We start from the raw sequence: 22,794 nt of genomic DNA, 5'->3' as shown, positions 1-22,794 counted from the left end.
AAATGCTCTGAGTTTTGTGTTCTCATCAGTAAGCTGTTATTTAGTACTCACTCTCCATGCAGTCAGAGACATTTTATATGAGGATTTCTTACATACTTCCCAGCTGCCAGACTATCAGCTGAGAACTTGTTCTTAGCGAGACATGAGGAAGACTGCTGTGAACCTTGTTAAGCTGCTGGTTCTGCTGTCTACATTGTATCCTGAAATGTCTGGATGGAGCCTATTATATCACACAAAACCACACCCGAATGGGGCATCATTTGAAATAACTTTTTATCAGGAGAACCCAAAACACTTGTTAACCTCTGAAAGCGCGACTCTTTTGGCAAATAAGAGCATTAGGTTCGGCAACACAGTTATGAGAGATATCATCCCACGGGTTTGGTGTTCTGGAAAAAGGTTTTAGAACAAATTATCTGTATTTGAAACAAGAAACATGATTTCCATACAGGGAAGAGTACTGCAGGTATTCAAACGGAACTATAAAAACCAGGACGAGAAGGCTTCTTTGAGAAGTCTGTAAAGTAGAAAGGTTGCGCTTATGAAACAATGAAATACTTTCTTGTTTGTTTACTGTAGGTGGCCAGTTCTTGGTCCAGAGAACCAGGTAAGATGTGCATCTTTGATGTGTATTATACTGTAATAAGGAACATCCATGTGTCCATTCAAATGCTCTGCTTGACTGAATGTTTAAACCATTATTTATTTAATTTACACATATGTACAGAATACATTTTTCAAGTGAAATCCCACTATTCTGTGTGCCTGCCTGTGCTGACAACTTCTCCCCTAAGTTCAGAAGGTTGAGCAAATTTCTTTCCTGTTTCTCTTGCAGGTGTTATAATGCTTGGAAGAACTGGGAAAAAGCATCCTCTTTTTCCTGTTGTTTATCGGTAATTCGCGCAACAGAGATGTGCGACAATTTAGAAAAACATGAGGTCTTTCACTCATTAAATAAAGTATGTTTTTTTCTGTTGATTCCAAAGGTTGCTTGTGGAGGTCACAAGTTTAGTCTCTGCTTCCGCCTTTATTATTCTATTATTCTCTACTTTGAAGCAAAAATCCTTACCTCCTTCAAACAAGGTGTTGAGAGAATAACCTCATGCAATTTCCTTTCTGTGCAAAATTCTGGAAAGTTATGTGCAAAGTTCTGGAAAAACACTGTGCCGAACTGAATGACACCACCATGTTCACAGGGGTTTCGATCTGTTGCAGCGCTGAACTAGTGCAGTTGCACTGACAAGAGCGAGGGAGGAAAAAGGACAGGCCAGGTTTGCTCTTGTCTGCTTTCTTGGCCCTGGTAAATGACTGAAGTTGCATTTTATCCCAGCAGAGAAGGTCTACAGATGATGCTAACACCATGTCAGTGCTTTTCACAATGGTTTCCACAGGTAGGCCATACCTCCTCCAAGACGGTAACACACTATAGCACACTGTGTGTGAATCTCACTCTGGGCCAGTAAGTTAGCAGAGGAAAATGTTTATGATATAATAAGAGTTTTTGAGCAGAAACTATGCTATGGGTTCAGCCAGGTAAGGCTGTCCCACTTCTGTGCTATTCATATCTTATCCCTGAGTACAACTCTGTTAACTCTGACGGATCTTCACCAGGGTCTACATGGATGTGGCTGTGGGAGGATATGACGGGTATCTATAAATCTTCTGTGTGTGGTAAGGATGACAAAGATATGACTATCTCTTCTAACGATGAATAAAGGGAAATTGTGTGAAATTAGAAGATACAAGAAAAGAAGATGCTTCTTCACATGAAGAATTGTTAAACTGTGGAGCTGTGGGCACAACAGGCAGGTTCAGTTGATTAAGCACTCATACCAAGGATCATTTTAGACACTGTGGAGGGGCCTTCCTCCCCTACCTCCTACTCCAGTAGGCTGTGACTCTCCCCCAAGTCCTGGGTTACACCTGCCAGCCTTATGCTGCTGTCTCAGATGCACCTGAGCAACTCAAGTGGCAACAACTTGTTCCTGTGTAATGAATTCTGCCTGAGGTTTGAACAAGAATGAACCTACACCTATGTGTGAACCAGATGCTTAGAGCTTCCTTTATATGAATGGAGATCCAACCCATGCAGTCAGTGTAATACAGGGAGCTGCTCAGCTGGTGAGCTGAATGTCCTTTTCCAGCAATGGTACTGACCAAATCTCCTCTAACTCTAAAGGAAGTTCAGACGCTGATTTTACATGGACACACCTTCTATATTAAACTCTTTTAACTTGGAACTAAATGTTTATATCAGCCAAAAATATGTCTGGATATACCCATGGAAGAAAAGCTCCCAAGAGCTATTGCACTCAGAGTTCCCCATCTAGTTCAGAAAAGTTTTCATCTGCAAGTCAGTGACATCTGGGAGAATTTTTCTGGTAGGCCTATTTATGTGCCACATCCATATGTATGTGTAGGCATCCAGAAGGGTGGACGCTTGTCTGACCCACAGTGGTCAGTCTTATATCCCCATGGGCATCACAGATCAGAGCTATCCTCTTCTGAAGAATATTTTAGTTCTATGAAATTTAAATCTCACATGCTTCACATGTTGTATTGCATTAGAAATATATACTCACCCATACTGAAATAAAATCTTAAGTTCCCATAACCCGTAGTGTCCATGTATGGGGTGCATATTTTTCTTTCTCCATCTCTGAGAAATATCATAGCTGAGCCAGATTCCAGTGTCCCACATTCAGTACCAATGATGGCTCCAAATATATCCCACCTGGAGAGGTCAACAATGGGCAGAGAATGTGCATGAGCATGTTACAGATGAACTCACACAAAACATGTTCTAAGGGTTCATTTGTACATACAAAAGTAGCTGCTTCTGTCCTTACAGAGGACAAAAAATAATTGCAGTGTTTCAAATGTGATTTCTATGACATTGCTTACATACTCATTACTAGCTCTTAAACTCAGTTAAATAAAGCAAAGCTAATGTAAATATCTTAAATAAATTGACAGGAAAGCATGAATTACTAAAAAAATGAGGCTTTTAGTGAATGCTATTACCAAATATTTAATGTTGTGTTGTTCTATTACCTTCATTATTTTTCTGCCATAAAAACGTTTAAAATATAATTGCATTATTTTTCACTTTGTATAAGATTTATAGATCAATGAAACTTGAAAAGGTACATGTCCACCATATCTGCTATATAATCATTAAATACGTAGCTGATAGCTAAAAATGATCTCTTTTCATCTTTTTGAGCATTTAGGATAACAGTTTTCAACTCACACATGAACAGATATGAAAAAAGGCTGCTGTGTTTCTAATATGTGATGATACAATCTTTCTCAGGTTTTCTGTACAACATTTTATCTTATTTTTATTCAGTGATAATTAAAAGAGCTGTTGCAGAATTTTTCAATTAATATTTTATTGAAAATATGTTTTCATCATGAAAGCATTGGTTTCTTCAAAACCTGATACATATAAAGCATTTTAAAGGATTAGAAGCTGCTGAAAACTTGTACATTATTTTGGTCTCATAGGATATTATTCATGTCAAAGCCTTAATTTATTCATAATGAAGTATTTTTTAAATTATAAGGCTGATAAAACAGTGAAATTATTTAGAATCACTAAATCCTGACAATTCAATCACTTAACTGGCCAGCATGATTCAGGATGAATGAAAACACATTGAAGTTCAGAAACCTTTTTGGAAAGGCAGAGTCTTTTCCTGACCGCTTCCAGCAGAAACAGTTTCTAGCAGGTATGTGCCATGTGACAATTCCAAAACCTGTCATTTCAAGAACTTAACAGTCTATTCATCAGTTTGACCATTCCAACTATTTCAAAATGTATTTCTAGGATTCTATGATCTTAGAAGCTGCCAGCTTCCCCATTGACCTAAACTGTGACAGGTCAGCAATGTGCCTGTTTGGAAATCCTGCTTTAAAACTGTCAGTCATTTACACAGGAATTAGCAAGCTTAACATCACTGAAAAGCTTTAGGATATAAATATTTTAATGGAAGTACAGTTTAACCTAACCCTAGTTCTATTGTGCAGACACTTTAAAGTTAATGTGCAGTATAATCAAAATACAATTTTGAAAATGGGTCTCTTGGGCTGAAGGCAAGTGCAGAATTAAACATTTGTGCCTACTTTATCTTACATGACAAAATCTCACAATGCACCATTGATCTTTTGTATGCTCTATTTAGCTCAATTAAAACACTCTCTGTACTGACCCACAAAACAACTTGGGGTCATGAATGATGCAGATCCTGCATGTTTCCAGTGATCCTCTCCTTTTAGGCAGCATTAGAAGTGAAACGCAGGAAGTTCTACAGTGCTAACAAGAAAAAAAAACCCCACTTAAATAGAAACACATCAACACACTTTAAGGACAAATGGAGAAGGAGCTAGAGTGATGGCATGACAGAAATGTGGACATTCTGGGTTTAACATTACATTTGTATTAATTTATGCCTCACATGACTCTTGAAATTCTCCATTACAAAACAGGCGATAAAATGATGTATGGATCTAAACTAGATCAACTGGACACAGAAGTCCAAAGCAGCAATGTATCTGCTAGAGGCAGAGGCAGCTTGATGTGGGGATCTGTCCATCTTTAGTACCAGGCCCTAATGTATGCAATTAAAAGAGAATGGCAGGGGAAAGACATGTGATACTAACAACAGCAACCCTTATCCATGTGGCCTACAATTCAGGTGGGACATGCAAAGAATACCTATCAACTGCTTATTAAAAACAATGATAACTTCTCTGCCTTCACTCTTGAGCTGTTTCAGAGATCTCACCTCCCAGACCATTTGGTGCAGAGTCAGATGGTGGTGACCACCACCTGTGAGCTTCCGTTTGCTCTCACTTGTGAGTGATGCTTTTTCTTTTCCACAAATGATAATGTATCAGACCAGAAGAGTTAACAGGCTCCAGCTGATGTTACAAAGGGGAGTCTGCAAACTTCCTGCAAGCTCTGCCTCAGGAATATTTATTTTTGTGACTATTTGAATAGCTGTCAAAAATATTTCTCTAAGAAGGGATTAAGGAAACTCATACACCTGCAGCTGTGTACAAGTCCCGAAGCAAAGCCCCACAGAAATGTTGCAAAGAGAGACAGAGGTGGTGCCAATTTTATACAACGGGGATGTAGTCCACAACAGTGCCTGAGTTCAGTGTGTATTCACGGTTGCATGCAATTTAAACCTCCATTCTTACAGCAACAATTGAGAGCAGTGAAAAGTAAAAATAAACAAAAATAAAAGGATAAAGTTGTGAGGCCCTGGGCTGGCCACTTGGTGCCTTGGAAAACAAAGTTACCCCCTGTGAGCGCAGGCTGCCACGCCACCAACATAGTACATGTTGTGGGACCTGGTTCCTGGGACTGCATGCATGGTGAGAGAGTGAAATGCATCTGCTGGCTGCACCCTCCCACAGTCCTAGGTAGGAACAGTCACACCTGCAACTGGAGCCAGGCACTGCATGATGGAGAAAATGCAATATTCCTAAATAGGAAGAAACTGTGCATTTGCTAACCAGAATTGCAACTGGCCCAGCTTAGCTTAACCAACACCTGCTTCAGCAGAGACAGGATCTACAAGACAGGGCACATGTCCCCAGGTAGCACTTCCATCCTGCTTTTTCATAATGGAAAAGAGACTGAGAGAACACCTCAAATGTATCACACATGGTGGCCTAACACACAGCACAGACATACTCATTTTCTTGCCTTTGTCTGAAGCAGCACCTGCTGTGCCACGGGTTGATTACTTGAACTGGCACAGAGTTCACAGTGAATATTTTTTCTCTAAGCCCCAGATAAACGACATGTCCACAGGACACATTAGCATGTATTTCTTTAAAGGTGTTCTTTACCTTCAGCACAGCATAGGCAGCATTTGAATCAGCTGCTAATGATCTGAAGTTCTTTGTAGGTTAAAATCAACATTCAGTAGAGACCCATAAATTGACAGTGTATGTGTCTCATTGCCGTGGGGTTACAGCAACTAATGAAATGTTCTTCAGAGTGACTACCTAATTCACAAGCATGTCTCTTCTCATTAAAAACTTTGGTGATAGGATGGTCTGGAGACAGACTGTTCCTGCTGGGCTCTCTGGACTTGTTCCTTCCTAAAATCCACAATCACCTGTTATTTACTGTACTATTTATCATAGCCACTATCTTCCCTGACTCCATAGCAAAGACAAAATGCAATTTGCTGCTTATCCAGTTTCCTCCTCCCTGGAGTGATACTGCATGCCTGTTTAGGGCCCTGTGCACGTGTGGGGCACTCACCCTTTAGGCTGGCTCTCAAACTCTTCTGCCCACTGCTCCTGGGCATCCTCTGTGGAGAGGTCCACATCCCGGGTTGTGGCAAAATTGAACTCGCTGCCCTCTGTCCCGTGGAAGTAGATGGAGTTTCCATCTGACTGGCAGCTATGCTGTGGACAAAAGGAGCAGACAGGAGGTGATGTTACATTGGGTTTGTGAGGTATCCTGCTCATGTATCATCAGAGCTCAGAGCAATCCATACGTTATCTAATGACTCACTGACATCTGAAGCAAAACAGAAATAAAAATCAAAAATGGGCAGTCACCTTTTATCTTTCCTGGCCAACCCCCAACAATGGCTGTGTCCTAATCTTGTACCTACTTCCCTACAAATGCACAAAAAACCTGTGTTTGCAGAAAGAAGACGTGTACGGTACCTTGGGGTGTTTATTTCTGTTTTAAAGTATTGCCTCTGTAGCTGGTACATAAACAACTGTGTGGAAAAATAACTTCAGTAGTATATCAAATATTTCTATGGGTATTTTATCAGCATAAGAGTTTCATGCTGTGAAACATGTCAGATCTCTGTGACTGATTTTTTGGCAGAAGAGGTGTTTGTTTGTAAATTTACTACGCATTGCCATAGAGTAAAATTTGGATCTGAAGTGTATGAGTAAAAGGTTAGATTTGCCATATTTAATTGGAATAACATAACAAAGAGCTCTATAGGCAACTAGTTCTTGTGATACAGCAGTCTCAGGAGTTTGGGGTCTGCCCCCGAACCCAGTGCGTCTTCTTCTCCTATTGTATTTCTGTATATACCACCTCAGCAGCATCAAATGAAGCCATGCATTTGCCTTAGCATGTCCTGAATACCATGACTTTCCAAGAGTACTAACCTGGAAGAACTTGGCATTTTATTGACTTGGTCATATTACAACAAACACTGATAAAAGTAATAATTAGCTCAAACTCTTTTGGGGGGAGAATCTTGGTTGCCTTAAAAGTGAAAGCTGAAATAAGAAAGTATTAATTAGGATAATTCTGTATTCTTACCACAGTTCAACATCAAAAATAATGCTAAATTGCATTGACCTTTTCAGTATCGCCTATGCAGTGCTGTTGTCTCTGAACCTCTTCCTAATGTGCTGAGGGAAAGTACGACAATCTCTTCAGTGTTTAAAAAGGTCATGGTAGTGCCAAATAAGCGAATAATTAAATTTTTAACAAAGAGAAAGATGTGGCAGGAAATGAGAACTGCCCAGTCCGTCTTTGTCTACGGTATTTTATGAGCAAAGTAAAAAATAACATATTTTGTCAGATTCTGTAACTCTCCTTCATTTATCAATGCAAAAAAGAGACATAATTGAAACTCTTTTGTTGGTGATTATCAAGTATGGTTGCCAATAACTTAGCAATTAATTTCTATTTAGGAATGTAATTTGTGACTACATTTCTAGAGGTGCCTACACATTAGAAAAAAATCTGAGTACTTGAAGTCTGATTTTTGTATAGAGACTTTCTGGTCTCTAGTTGAATGACAACAGCTCCGTGTTTATTAACACTGACTAACTATCACTTAAAGAAATAAGCACATCATAAAAATGTAAAGACTGTTCCAACTGCTAAAATAAACAAATTGCTGTTAAAGTGTTTTTTTTCCAAAGAAAGGTCAAAGCAATAGAAAGATTCTGAAGTGTTGATAATTTATCACAGAAATTAAAGAGATTTTGTCACAAGTCTCCTTGCTCTGTTAACGCACCATATACATATGCACCATATATGCAGCTGGTGCCACTGAAAAGGCAGAACAATTTACACATAAGATATTTTATAACTAGCAGAAATTAATGAAACAGTTTTAAGTTTTATTTCTCTTTGAAAAACACTGTACTATGCAGATACTTACTGAGAAATGGCTTTTGTTCACAGATTTTATCCTTCATGCTCAACAGCAGAATTTTAAGCATAATCTGTTTATTGTGCTTCTTGCTTTTCAGAAGTTTCTTAATTTGCTGAAGAGAAATGAAGTATCCTTTATCTGTCAATCAATCTGCCACAAAACTGTTATCTGCAGGCAGCCAAGTAAATACACTAAAAATAAATATTCAGGCTAAAACCTAATTCAAATTTATACATAACCCTTCATCTCTTAGGAAACAAATAGATGAATCAATCCTACTGAGCTAGTTATTACAATTGCATACAAGCTCTGGAAAACCTATTATAAGCCTTATTTATTTCTCAGGTGCTAAGTTAGATACACTTAATAGTGGAGTATGTAATTAGTAATCTCGTGCCTAATGAAAGCCACCTATTAAACACAAAACAGATAAAACCCCATTAACATTTAATGTTTGCATGTCCTTCTGCTGTCTAACAGAAGTAGTACATCTGATGGAGTTTCTATTTAGGTTGTCAAGACAAATAAATGGGCAGTTTGGCAAAGGGGTGCATAAGCAATTATTTGTACTGTGACGTATGATCAACCCTTTATGAAAGCTCAAAAATATAATTTATTTCATTGGTTATATAAAATTATCTTTATGATTTTATACACAGCTACACAGTATCTGTGAATATGCATTTTATGCATATTTTCTGTATTAATGAACCACACAACGTATGTCTTACATTGCCCTCTGCTCATGTTAGCTTTGAATCTCACATGAAACAGCTACGTAGAACAGAAGTTCAGACTGGATTTTAACTCCTGTTGTTCTACATACCTGTGAAACCAGTAGTAGAATCTCATTATCTTTGAAAAGAGTAAGAAAGATGTTCAAAACACAGGTATGGCTTTTAAAGAAGTTCTGAGGGAGTGTCATCATTTTCTGGTACATTTTTGTTCCAGTGCCACTGTTTAGGACCCTGGATCCATGCCCATACAATAAGCAGATGAGGATGAGCTCTATTTGCATGAGTTGTGATGCCCCAGCAACAGCTAGGGCTCCTCTGCTCAAGAACTTATTCTCTCCCACCTGCTACATTTCCCTCACTTGTATAATGATCACCCTCTATTCACACTTAGTTCCATGTTTTCCTTCTCATTTTCCAAGCAGTCACTTTCTGTCACTCCTTTACTGCCTTTTCTTTTTCATCTGATGAGCTGCTGAGGGATGAATAACCTTAAAGAGCACTCAGCCAAATTCTCCAGGAGCAAAAGGAGCTCCACAGGAGATGGTCCCTCACCAGCATCACCCTCAACTGCCTTGTCAGTCTTGTTCAACATCCAGGAAGCTGCTGACTGTGCTGGATTATTCTGTGGTTTTGTAATAGGGCTTGAACAGATTAGAGACTGAATTGAAACCATCAGACTCATTTTCTCTTGGGTTCAGCCCAGGATTAGAATCCAAGGCTTTCAGAAACAAAGAACTAAGCTACAATTTACATACTGTGCTGCCTCTTTCCCAAATTAAAGGCTTTACACTTGCAGTGGTAGTGTGTATGCTTCCAGTATTTTGAGACTGAATTTTACAGGTTCTTTATTTTTTTCCTTTGTCATTCTAAAGTGATAAGAACTGTGGGATGAACATTTACTGTGTTTTGATACTAAATGGAATAAGTTCTCCCTAAATTGGAGATACTGCGTATCTCTCTACATAGAAGTAGAGTTCCCTTTTACAAAATCCAGATTAAATGTGTTGTCTGCCTGCTTCATTTTTATTTACACTTAAATGATTTATGGACTGTAGTGACAGGACAACGGATAACAGGTTAAAACTTAAACAGGGAAAGTTTAGATTGGATATAAGGAAGAAGTTCTTTACTGTTAGGGTGGTGAGGCACTGGAATGGGTTGCCCAAGGAAGTTGTGAATGCTCCATCTCTGGTGGTGTTCAAGGCCAGGTTGGACAGAGCCTTTGGTGATATGGTTTAGTGTGAGGTGTCCCTGCCCATGGCAGGGGGGGTTGGAACTTCATGATCTTAAGATCCTTTCCAACCCTAACTATTCTATGATTCTATGATTTGTAAGATAAGAACAAATTAGCTTGATGTGCAAATTTTGTAACTGAAAGGGCCAAATGATATCAACCTGTAGGATATTTCTCCTTGTTACTGTGAAAGTATCAGCTGTAGGTTCAGAACTAAAGCAGAGCTTAATTTTATTTAAAGGGTATTAAAAACATGTAGAACATTTAATGTGTCCTTGCACAAGCTGTAACACTGAAAAGTTAACCAATTTGTAAGGAAAAAATAATTTAGAGAAGAAATCATAGAATCAGACTGGTTTGGGCTGGAAGGGAGCTTAAAGATAATTCAGTTCCAAGCCACCTGACATGGGCAGGGACAGCTTCCACTAGACCAGGCTGTCCCCATTCAACCTGACTTTGAACACTTCCAGAGATGTGGCAGCCACAGCTTCTCTGGGCAACCTGTACCAGTGCCTCACTACCTTCACAGTAAAGAATTTCTTCCTAATATCTAATCTAAAACTCCCCTTTTTCAGTTCAAAGCCATTCCCCTTTGTCCTGCAATTTTGCTCCTGCAAAAGTCCCTCTCCAGATTTCTTGTAGGCCCCTTTAGGTACCGGAAGGCTGCTCTAAGGTCTCCCTGGAGCCTTCTCCAGGGTGAACAATTCCAGTTCTCAGCCTGTCTCCATAGGACAGGTGCTCCAGTGCTTTGACCATTTTTGTGTCCCTCCTCTGGACTTGCTCCAATAGGTCCACATCCCCATTGTGTTGGGGCCCCAGAGCTGAATACAGTACTGCAGGTGGGGTCTCATGAGGGCCAAGCAGAGGGGAGAATCACCTCCCTCAGCCTGCTGGCCTTGCTGCTCTTGATGCAGCCCAGCATAAGACTGGCTTTCTTGGCTGCAAGTGCACACTGCGAGGACAAGGATGCTGTGTGATGTACAGTGTCAAATGCCTTGCACAAGTCCAGGTAGATGACATCACTTGATCTTTCCTTATCCACCAACACTGTAAACCCATTGTAAAAGGCTACAAAATTTGCCAGGCATGATTTGCCCTTAGTAAAACCATGTTGGCTGTCACCTCCTTATTTTTCATTTGTCTTTGGACAGTTTCCAGGAGGAAACTCCATGATGTTGCTGGGCACTGAGGTGTGACTGACAACTGACTGTCCTGTAGATCCCTGAGTCTTCCTTTTGTTTCCTTTTTAAAAATGGGGGTTATGTTTCCCCTTTTTCAGTCAGTGGGAACTTCACCAGACTGCCACAACTTCTCAAATACGATAGATAGTGGCATGGCCACTTCATCTGCCAGTTCCCTTAGGACCCTCTGACAAATCTGGTAGCCTTAATTAAACAAAGTTTTCTCCCAAATCACCTACATAATAGAACATAGGATGCTTGCAGGCACTTGAATGGAACTACTTCATAGCAGTAGCTATTTCCCATTGTTTGCAACTGAAGTGGGACTATGAGCCTGCCACAAGTAAACTGTTGTATTCCTAAATAAACAACCCCTGCCGGTTGCCAAATGGAAAGAAGCCAAGTTCTGTTCAGGACTATGGTCATCCCAAGGGGAAAAAAATGTTTAATTTAATCTGGCACTACCAATACTATTATTCACTAGCACTTGTTATGCTATTGCTTTGCATGAATAGGGCAAAATTAAAATTGGCTGGATGCAATCCCATATCTCAACATGCTTGGAATTATTTTCAGTCTGATTTTCACTCTGAATTTACTGTGTTTCTAAAGTTGTCTACTGGATAGTTATGGTATCACTTCTTTTTCCATTTTTTCAAGGCTTTGGACAGCACCTGCATAGGTTTTTCTCACCTGCTTCCAACATCTCCCACACCACCATTCTGTGGCTCACTTTTCCTTGACTGCCAATGCTTGCCACTCACTCTGCTGGTGAGATGATCAAATTTGCATGCCCCATTCTGCCACCATGCCTGGCAAATTCCCAACAAGATGGTATCCTTCACACTCTTCCTTAGGACTTTCCTTAACAAGCCTTGTAATTGACTGCACTGAAGAATGCACTGCTACCAGGATAAAAACTTTCTCTTCTTGCAGTACTTCCTCTTACTCCCAAAATCTCCCCAACCCCAGCTTACATCCTGTTTTATAAACAGACAGCATTTTCCTGGAACACAGGCTATCTTTTCGGTTTGTGCCTGTAGAGGAAGCAGTGGTACATTCCTGGCTGAGGGCTCTTTAATGCTACAGTGGTACCACTGCTCCAAAAATACATTTTGACACTAAAATTGCTGTTATCTATGAACATATTTCTAGTCTATGAATACAGTTCTTAGCCAAGTTGTCTATGAGAGACAGCAAATATTATTAATTCAGGTGAGCTTCCTGTTGTATATTATGATGGCATTAGCTAATAATTTGAAGATACTGACTATGGAGAAAGTAGTGCATGGTTTCAGAATCAAACTTCTATCAAGAGTCTGTCAGCCTCTTTATCCTACTCTAGACTCTACATTTTACATCTTCTACCTACAGCTTTCACCATTTTTTAGTAGGTGTATTTTAGGAAAGCCTCTTAATTGTCTAAGATGCAGAAGGGTTTCAATTAGGACTGCTCAAAACCATTGATTAGCAAAAGCAGAGAAATCAGATTTGGTGAAGCAGGTAATTTCCAACAGGACCTATCTATGTTTTCATAAAGAAATACTGACCAATTTTCATGGCATCTAAATGGCTTAAGGGCCTCAAGTACTATTTCAATCCTACATCATGTAGCATGCCTGAACAATCTCCATAGTTTTAAAGACTTGCATGAGAGCACCACATACGGAGACATCTGCTACCCCCAGCATGACCTTTTGGCTGGGAGGGACCTCTGGAGGTCTCCTGTTCACGCTGCCATGTGAAGTAGCACAGGCATCAACATGGTCAGCCTATGCCACAGTTGCAGCTAAGGACACAGTCACAAATATGTTTAGAAGCCCAAGAGACAAAGATTGGGAATGTAAACAGAAGCACTGAAGTTCATCCAAACCAGATTCTGTCCGAGTTGTTCAAGTTGAAATTGTGAATCGCTAAATACCTCTGGGCTTTGCAGTATGGGATTTCATTACTTGAGAGCAGAACAGAGGGCAACTAAATGATACAACTGTGCCATTCCGAGAAGCATCAACAGGAAAACATTAGTGTGAAATTCCTCAATGTAACAGATTTTTGGCTGAGGCGAAGCAGAACATCCACCTAAGGTTTCTCCCCGCACTCTCATGAAAATGTTATTCACCACTGTGTCTTTAAAGTATCCACAGTCATCTTTACCATCATTTAATTAGTTTTTTATCAGAGACGAACACTGATGCTTCTCTTCATATTATCTCTCCTGGGCTTAATGGCCCTGATGATTCTTTCAGACAGCTGTAGACTCACAATTTATTTTTGGCGACATTTCTGGCATTGGAATGAATGTGTTGGGCATTTGGGCAGTGCCAGCTTGCAAAGGGCTGATGGCAGATGGAAAGAAATCTGCCCAGTATGCCTTCACCTCTACACAAGCAGAGGGCCATCAATTTCCTCCATTAAGGAGTTGTCACGCAGCCCGCCCAGCTGGAGGAGCATCTCTGGTAGCCAGGCTGGCTGGCTTCTGCTATTCAAATACAAAACACACTTTAAAAGGAAACAAAAATATCGTTTGTCGGCAAATTGAAAATGCATGGCTTTGACTGTAGCCAATTTTTTAATGACTGTAATATTTTAGGTGATTATTTTTGCCACTTCAGATTGCTCCTTAGAGAGGAGAGAGGTTTTTTAATTAAAATCTAGGCAATGCAAACAGATGAGATATGAGAAGCAGAGGAACAAGAAAAAAAGATGAAGAAAATTAATTAAAGCAGCATTGTCAATGGAGCCATAAATTAGACATTGTGCCTTTCTGGGAATGAGTCACACAGGTTTTAACAACTTTTAGATTTTGACATGATAGCAGGTACAAGAACAGATTCAGTCTTGATAAAATCATACTCTGTAGGCAATGTCTCAGCCAGCAAAGGTACGATGACAGAATTTAGAAAAGATTTTGAATTCTATATTCTGCAGGGTTGGCTTTTAACGCTTCTGGCCTGAAGTCCCTTCTTTAACCAAAGGGAAAACAGCAATGTGACTAAAATACTTTCCCATGAGATAAGCAGAGCTTCAATCTTTCCCACTTGCTACATTTTACATCATTTAATGTAGGTTATAGCATGAAAACCTTGGCTGAGCAAGGGGGCCAGGTGCACGGGAGGATTAAAATGCACCTTCTATTTCCAAAACAATGGGATGAAACTTGTCATGTGTTGTAGTAACAACTAGGCTATGAAGTGTGTTTTCACTCATCGTTTTCCATTACAGACTGTTATTCAAAGGCAAGTGCCCAAAACACTCTGCTTGTTTATGAGTGATTCGTATGATTAGTATGGTTCTTAATTTTCTAGGACATTTCATGATGTTTGTACAACACCAGTCATTCTAGTGATGACCAATTTCCTTAATGAGTCATTTAACTGGCATGGACTGAACTATTTCTCTTTGTTATTCAGAGCCATTGATGTTTCCAGCACTCTGCAGTGATCATGATTAAACCTTATCTGTTCTTCTGAAAGTAATGATGTGTATTTACACCATTGTAAAATTAAAGTGAAAAAGAGTCAACCAGAATGGTTTCTACTCTTTGGCATCTAATGGCCAAATTCATCTTGTTTTTATTAATATCCATCTCATGGTTACCTGTAAAGACCAAATTCTTTCCTCCTAGGAGGCAGGAAAGACCCCTGGTGCTTTGATGCCAGCTCAGAGCTAATACTGGCTCCCTGCCACCTCTCCCCATAATTTCCAAGCCACGGGTAACTGGCATGAAGAAAGGTGCAGGTTCCACATAGCTGCCCAACAGCAATACTCAGCTGTCTGAACAGCTCACAGCACCACAGCCAGCCACTTATCAGTTCCAATGAACCCCTTGTTATTGTATCTAAGTATATTATTTTAATTAAAAATGTGATTATTAACAAAAAATAAATAAATCTAGAACGATTCCATGGATGTGCTACATCCAGCACTATGGGTACACAGATGCCTCCTCATGGGCACAGCTCAGAGTGCCCACACTCTCACTAAAGGTAGCCAGTTGACAGGTTTTGTGCACCCTGCTTCGCTTTCTTCACCTCTCCTCCTATCTCACACTCCTCCTTCTACCCACAGAGAAGCAGGAATGGCTCTCAGTTAAGATGCAGCAGGAAACCCGCTCGCCTCTTCCCAGGAAGATGCGGTAGTTAAGAGCTCCTGCGAGGCAAAGCAGCTGGCTAGGAGGCTGGGTTTGGCCCACAGACCAAATACTGTCTTGCTATATCTTATTCCAAAAACAAAAGACTCTTGTCAGAGGCACCTATATCTGTGAAATTTTGTTCAATATAAGGTCATAACAATTTCAATCTGCCATTTTCACATTGGCATACATAGACCACCACCTTTCCTCCTGCAAACAAATATATTTGATCTGATTTAGACAATGGGTTCCTCAACCCTTTTTTAAAATAAGAATTTAAACCCAAAACATTAAAAATTCTTGTTCATTTCAGCACAAACAAACCCGACAAAGATATATATGGAATATTAGGATGTTTGTTTTGAAAGAAGACTATCCAATGCCATTCTTATTAATTAACTGAGTATTCAGAGATTTGGAAATCTGCTCTGGAACTAGGCAGGGTAAAACAGCTTAATCAGCCTTTCTTTTTGCCAAACTCCTAGGCCTGTGTGCATGTCTTCTCTGCTCAGTGACACACAACAACACAGGTTCAGGAAGGACACACAGATATAGGATGTGCATCGCCCTGCTCTGCTGAGGGTGTGTGAAAGGTCACAGAGTTTTACAGACACACTTTCAGCAGGTTTTTCCAAGTGTGTGTTCAGTTCTCTCATTCTCTTCTTTATAGCTTTCTCTTCTGCTAAGATGGTATGCATTTCTGGGAAATTGAACTGAATGATGATGATCTGCTAGTATCTTCTAGGACTTCTGTATCATGATATTGGGGTTGGGACATTTTCAGAATTTATTGTCCACCCTACTTGCTCAGTGAGGCTGGCACAGAGCTTCACTCCTTGCCCCATTCCATGCTATGCCAGGCTGCATGCTTGCAGCTCAGCAGCACGGGCAACCTCTGGTGTAATCCCTAAGTCTGACAGACCAAACAAAGCAAGCTGACCAGCTGGACTGCAACCTTCAGCCACCAAGGGAAGAGTGGCTGCAACTATTGTGAGACAGGAATTCTGAAACTTGAGTCTTCCCAAAGGCGAGAAGTGTCACTGGGTTAACACATCAAGACCAAAGAGACTGCTGTTCTAGTGCCTATCCTGTTAGTGATTTTTGCTGCCTTTTTCCAGATGTGGAAAAATCCCAGAGATAGGTGGTTAGGTCTCTATGATATTTTCATGTAATCAAAGCACCACAGAGATGTAACTATAAAACTGCTGAGGTTGCCTTCCTATTCAACCCCAGTTTCTGAGCTTGTACATCCAGTCTTGGACCAGGGCGATCAGAGAAAACATAAAAACCTGACAAATGTTGAACCTCAAAGCAAAACAATTTCTGGTCAAATATACAAGATATATGAAGTTTCCACTGAAAGATGGGATCACTTTTCTGTTCTGTAGGAGCAGAAATAGAAGCATTACTGAAGGAAGATTTCATCTTTCCCCCTAGTTAGCTATGAAGTCTTGAAGTTCACATACCTGTAACAACTCTCAGAGCCTAGCACTGCCTCATGCATTTCAGCAATCTCAACCACCAATGCAACATCCCAACCATGCTCAGTTGCAAGCCCATGCACATGCTCAGTGCTGTCACTGGAAATATTGAAATGCAGTCAAGATTTTATCCTGTTCATCACCCTTCCACACAGTCCAGCACAGATAAATATGTTCCAGTGGATTCAATTAATCTCCTAAGGGTTGCTTGGCCTTGGTAACAGTGTCCTTCTTGCCTTTTGCTGTATTCTTTGGAACTGACGCACAAATTCAGTGGCTTATCTCCCAGCTTGTTTCCTATCTCAGTAGCCAGTTCTAGCTGCGTCTGCAACCAGCCATGTGCTTTCAAATGAGTAGCAACTGCTCCTGATCGCAGCAAGAACTGTAATGAAATTCCTGGTCCAAGTTCAAGCAGACCGGGAGAGGGAGAAACCCTCTTCCCAAGCTGGGCACAGGTAAGTTCCTGCAAGTGCTTTTTGAGAACACACTGTCCAAATCCATCAAACTGGAGGGAACACATTGGTGCATAATTACCATTAATGCTTGCTCTGTCTACTCCAGTGACTGAACCCATCACAGAACCTAACCCCAGACCAGACAGTAGTTTTCATGTCAGTACTTCATTTCAGCTGCCTTTTTAATTTACTAATCTAAGTAGCTAATAAACTGAGCTATTTCAACAGCAAAACTCCAGGATTTTTAACATTTGCTATTTGTTTTATTAGATTTCAAGTACTGCTAATGTAAACTTTCTACAGAAAAAAAATACTTTCTTTTCAACTTGATAAGCATCCAACATGAGCATGTACCAGGTATAACAAGCAATTCTAAAGAGCAACTACTGGGAAAGAGTTTGTGAACCACACCTATGTAAGCAACATCAAGTTTATTCTAAAATACCAAAAAACTGTATCTTGATTCCTATCTTTGCTGACAGAGTAACCCACTAAGGCAACAAAAGGGTATTTAATGGTTTGGAATGGCTGAAGGGATGCGTGGGGTGGGTGGTTCTAATGTGGTGAGATTAGGCCAGGGTCCATTCTGTGGCCTTGCCAGCAAATGACACAGCAGGCTTTGCATCCACTTGGGCAAACTCTCTCCCGGCAGAAGATTGGAGCCATCCTTGCTGCCTACTGGAAACAAATCTTGGCCCATCCAGGTGGATATGTCCCTTGAAGACAATGTCTGGGAGATTGCACAAGCCAAAGCCAAGAAAGAGGGTGCTGTAACAGCTAAGGTGTGCAAGATCATGGGCTCATGTCTGTACCCTTGACTGATTCATTCACTATCCTGGATGTGTCACAGAGCCTCCAAGGAGAAGGTTACATCATGTGAGCAATGCCCTCTGGGGCAGTCCAGAAGTAAACAGAGAAAAAGTTTCTACTCCTTTTTCTACCAGAAATAAGTATGTATTTTTTCCTCTTCTTTCAATTTGACTGCCAGCTGGATGAGCTATCCCTGAGCACTGCCCTTCCACCTAAGAAATATGCAGTAACAATCATTCTAGGTGATGAAAGGTGATGAGGAAGAAAGGAGGAATACAGAGAAAAACCACAGTAAATGGAAGACATTTAGAAAGACAATTTTTCTTGTTTGTTTTTTCTTAATATTTCATTCCCTTGGGCCAATTAAATTAGTTATCTTTATGGTATAATTTAGAAAAATAATAGACCTACAGTTTTATATATACTAATCAAAACTGAGTTAGACAACAAATAACATACCAGAATGTGACTGTTCATTGGCAATGTCAAGGAAACTCATAAGGAAAAGCATTAAAGGAAGCCAGTGAGAAATTGCCACAAGCTTAAAGAAAGATTTTTAACGCCAGTTTAACTAAAATACTAATTGGTAGAGGACAGCGGAATATGAATTCAAACTTGCATGGCACACAGAGGCATGGCACAAACAGGATGGCATGGAAAAGGTCTCAGCTTGAAACAGAGTTTGGCATAGTGATAGACTGAGTATGGGAACTTCTTTAAAGACCACATAGGTGAGAGTTATAAAATATCACACGACATAGCAATCAAATTTGCTCATCCCTTAGTAAAAATGTTAGTAAGCATTTAAAATTGCTAGTCTGAAGAAACATCAGGACAATTCAGCAAGTTTTAGGAATCTGGGAAGAAAAAGGACTTGTATGAAAAAGAGAACAGGTATGGTTCCATTTAAAATTACATTAGTACAATTTGCAAAGATTCTTACCTTTTTACTTTATACAATATAGTGTTTGTGAGGAACTGAGATCAGAGCTATGCTGATTTTTTTTTAAGAAATTATTAAAATGTTTTCTAAAGTTTTATGTAACATTCAAAATCTGAAAAGCAAAAAAAATTGTAAAAAAAATAAAACTGTTCTTGGTGTTAAAATGCAAAGAGAGGGTCTATGCTAAATCTGATGTAAATCTTGACCCAATTTATAGTGTTACTTTTGACATAATATGAAATTCACATTGCAAAATCTGTTCAAATGATATTTGGCAAGATTGTTGCTGAAAATCTGAGGAAAACTGGAGCAAATGTGAGTACAGAAGCGCTCTGGTGGCAGTTACATACACTAAAAATGCTTGAAATAACTACAAGGTCCTATGAAGAACAAAAGCCCTGCATCACCCATAGCCTTAATCCACTGTGGCTACACTGCAATCTTACATATTGCCTTCACCCGGTGTAGGTGGCTACACACAGCCATATGTCAGCTGGGAACAGACATCTGCATATTGCACTTGTCCCTAAAAGAGAAGATGACCTTGGAGGAATGGCAGGTTGGTGAATCCTCAGTTATGTCTCATAGAAGGGATTCCTGTCTAAAAGCACTAAATGATTTCTGAGTTTATGTCCCTTGTCTTTCATGTAACCATAGTTGTGTATGACATAGGCTGGCTGAATTTAGCTAAACAAGGCCCCCAAAACCAAACAACAACAAAAAAAGAGATTTATTTGCTAAAGTTTAGATGCTGTTTGCACATGTTTCAGAAGGAGAAGCAGTGGTAAAGAAGAGAAGGTTTGGACGGCTGCAAAGAAGTAGCTGTGCCTATGGCACATTAATTCTTTGCTCTGCTTTTATACCTTCATATCTGTGGGCTGGATTTTAAAATCCAGAGATAAGACTGAAAACAGAACAAATGTGAACTCATCATAGAAAATCACTTAATTAAAAACACAGGTCATTATTTGAGTCTGAAATCTCATTTAAAACTTTTTCATCGTAGTTTAAAAGGTCTTACTGAAATAAGAAAAGTCAGTATGTGGGTACTCGGAGTAGATTAGTGTGAGTATTTCTTTCTTAAGAGATTAACCTGAAGCCATTCATATGAGGCTCTGTGGGAAAAGCTGAGGCCATAACCAACCTCAGTATTCAACATCTGTTTCCTGTACAATTGCCAAAACCATTACAAGCATCATAAATGAACTCTTGACATCAAACCTGCCTTTTTTGTGAATGAAAAATAGGATGAAAACAGAAAGTCATCTGCTGCTCAACTTCTGGCTGCTTAGAAACATAGAAAGCAAGAATCAAACTGATTTCCAAACACTGAACAACTCTGTATTTGAAGGAACTTTTTGCACAGAGATCTTGTAGGGGTCCTTAGAGGTTTTTTTCCCAAGGTAGTATGGTCTTGCTGGATCTCACATATCAAAATAGAATCTTACTGAAAAGAAATCTTTAAGGAACAGGCACTACCTGAATGCATGCTGCAAAGGAGATGTGATATTCACAATCAGAAAAAGCAGGAAAGAATTTAGTTTTGTGATGCTTTGTGATGAAGCGAGTAGCAGCAGCCGAAAAACACGAAGACAAACAAACAGGCAGGTTTCAAAATATCGAACAGAGTGACTTGAATTTGTTTCAAAAATATTGCACTGTTTTGCTAAAAGGAAGCTGTTTCCCATTTTCTGTTACATGATCTTTGACATGACAGTATAAACTGTCATTTGGTTTGGTCATGGTGGAGAAGTTGCATTGTTCTAGAAAGCCCCAATGGGACAGAGAAAAGGTAAAAACAAAGTAAAAAAAGAGAAGTACAATTCTAGAAGCAGATGGAGTGGCCTCAACACCCTTGTGTGTTACGTGCTTGGTTAGATGTCACTGTCTTTTACATACAAAAGTCATAACAATATTAAGACACAGAAAACCAGACTAACCTTAACTGTGGCCCCAGGGAAGAAAAGCCAGTTGCCGGTGTCCACAGGATCAAGATTGTCTTCTAACACAGCTTTTCTGTGGGCAGCATTTATGATCAGGATGTTGTCCAGTGACCAACAGGCTTCATACACATCACCAGCGAGAACATAATCCTGTTTCCACTGAAAATGGATGTTCTCCCCTTTAGCATCTTCAGGAAGGTACAAAATGTGGATGATTGTGCTGACATTGGAAGGGGCACTGAAAAACAATGGTATGGAATTCGACCAAGTTTAAGTCATAGCCAGTAACACTCTTTCCTCATTTAACACATTTACTAAGTGTGACTCAGTCGTGCTGATGTCCTTTGTATGCTGCTAAGTCTTTTATGAAGATCAAAAAATACCTACCCTGAGGCAGAGTTCCACTGTGCCTGGCAGTGCATGTACAGCCCAAACAGACAGCCTTGCTTAAAGAAAGTGCAAGCTAAGCCAATAAGCAACAATGCATGTTTGGAGAGCAGTAAGAAAGAGCAGGGCGACATTCATACTTGAGGCTGGTCACAGCTCTTAGGTGACTGGTAATATCAGGTATTTTGCAGGTATGGCCAAAAGGAAATGTGAAAACAAGAACAGGTCACCCAAACCATGATTTTTACATGAGCCTCAGTCCCTCATAGATATGCATGGAGCAGGATGGCTGGAGGGAAAAGCTGGGAATTTTTTCTGTCAAACATGCCTTCCAATCCCCTTGTCAGGATAATTCTGTGGATGAAGGAGGTCCACATTGTCTTTCTTTTCCATGCTCTGCTTCAAGAACAGTACAGAAGAAACAGACTGTCCTCTTGGTGCTGGAAACGGAAAATGTGGGCAGACCTGCAGTATTAATATCAGGCAATGGTCAGAACCTTGAGCTCCACTTCCTAGAACTGTCCTCGGAGCTGTGAAAGGACTGAGGTTCACCTTGAGCTCTGGGCAGATGTCTTTAGGTTGACAGTAGCAATGAAAAGACAGGTGTGTATGCAAGGAAGGGGTGCTGATATTATTTTTGCTTTATTGATCACTCAGCAAGGGAATTAACTACATTCAAACCCCGAGGAGTTGCAAAACTGGTGTTTTACAAGATGTCAGCTACTCAACCTTGCCTCTGCCTTGGTAGTAATGCTTTGGTGGGTGAGTATTTTGTCAGAGACAATCCAGAGATTTTAGGAAAAAAAGGCACTCATATTTTGCTTACAAAACAGAAAATAGAGGAACTTCTCTTTGTAAAGCAAAACATTGGAGTGTGATGAAATGTTGAAAAGCCGCTGTATTTGTTCCACATTCACACCCAGAATCTGCCCCCACAAATCACCCTGCACTAGCTATAAATTATGTCTGTCACCCTCCACTGCAAAGCTGCTCATAGACATTGTCTAAGCTGCTCCCTGAGCTCACACACACAACCTGCCTTCCTCGAGAGAACCTTCAGCTCCCTGCTGGGAGTCCAAAGATGAAATCCCCCCAACACAGCACACACCAACACAGCACACGCTAACACATCAGCTCAGCACCTTCCCTTCCCTCCTGTCCCATCTCTCCCCAGTTCTCCCACAGTTCCCTGGAGATGCATGTAGTGCGGTGAAAGCTGCTGAAGCACATTCACACAAACACTGTGATTCATATGGACGACAGGAGAAATGAGCATCCTTTCATAATGCATCTTCTCCCCTTTGCACGACATTGCTCTATTGACCT

The 22,794-nt window shown here is 40.1% G+C and overlaps 1 protein-coding gene across 1 annotated transcript in view; it reads right to left on the bottom strand.

Moving 5' to 3' along the window:
• The window catches only part of RELN (reelin), a 291,275-nt gene that overhangs the window by 106,481 nt on the left and 162,000 nt on the right, over positions 1-22,794 (bottom strand). The window contains exons 10-12 of the mRNA XM_031048313.2: positions 21,079-21,319; positions 6,287-6,432; positions 2,583-2,734 (exon numbers count right to left, since the gene is read on the bottom strand). Coding sequence (XP_030904173.2) covers positions 2,583-2,734; positions 6,287-6,432; positions 21,079-21,319 — 539 coding nt within the window. The remainder of the gene's footprint in view (positions 1-2,582; positions 2,735-6,286; positions 6,433-21,078; positions 21,320-22,794) is intronic.

This window comes from Melopsittacus undulatus, chromosome 5 (genome assembly GCF_012275295.1).
Source record: "Melopsittacus undulatus isolate bMelUnd1 chromosome 5, bMelUnd1.mat.Z, whole genome shotgun sequence".
Taxonomy (NCBI): Eukaryota; Metazoa; Chordata; class Aves; order Psittaciformes; family Psittaculidae; genus Melopsittacus; species Melopsittacus undulatus.
This window is presented reverse-complemented; position numbering and strand designations above follow the sequence as displayed.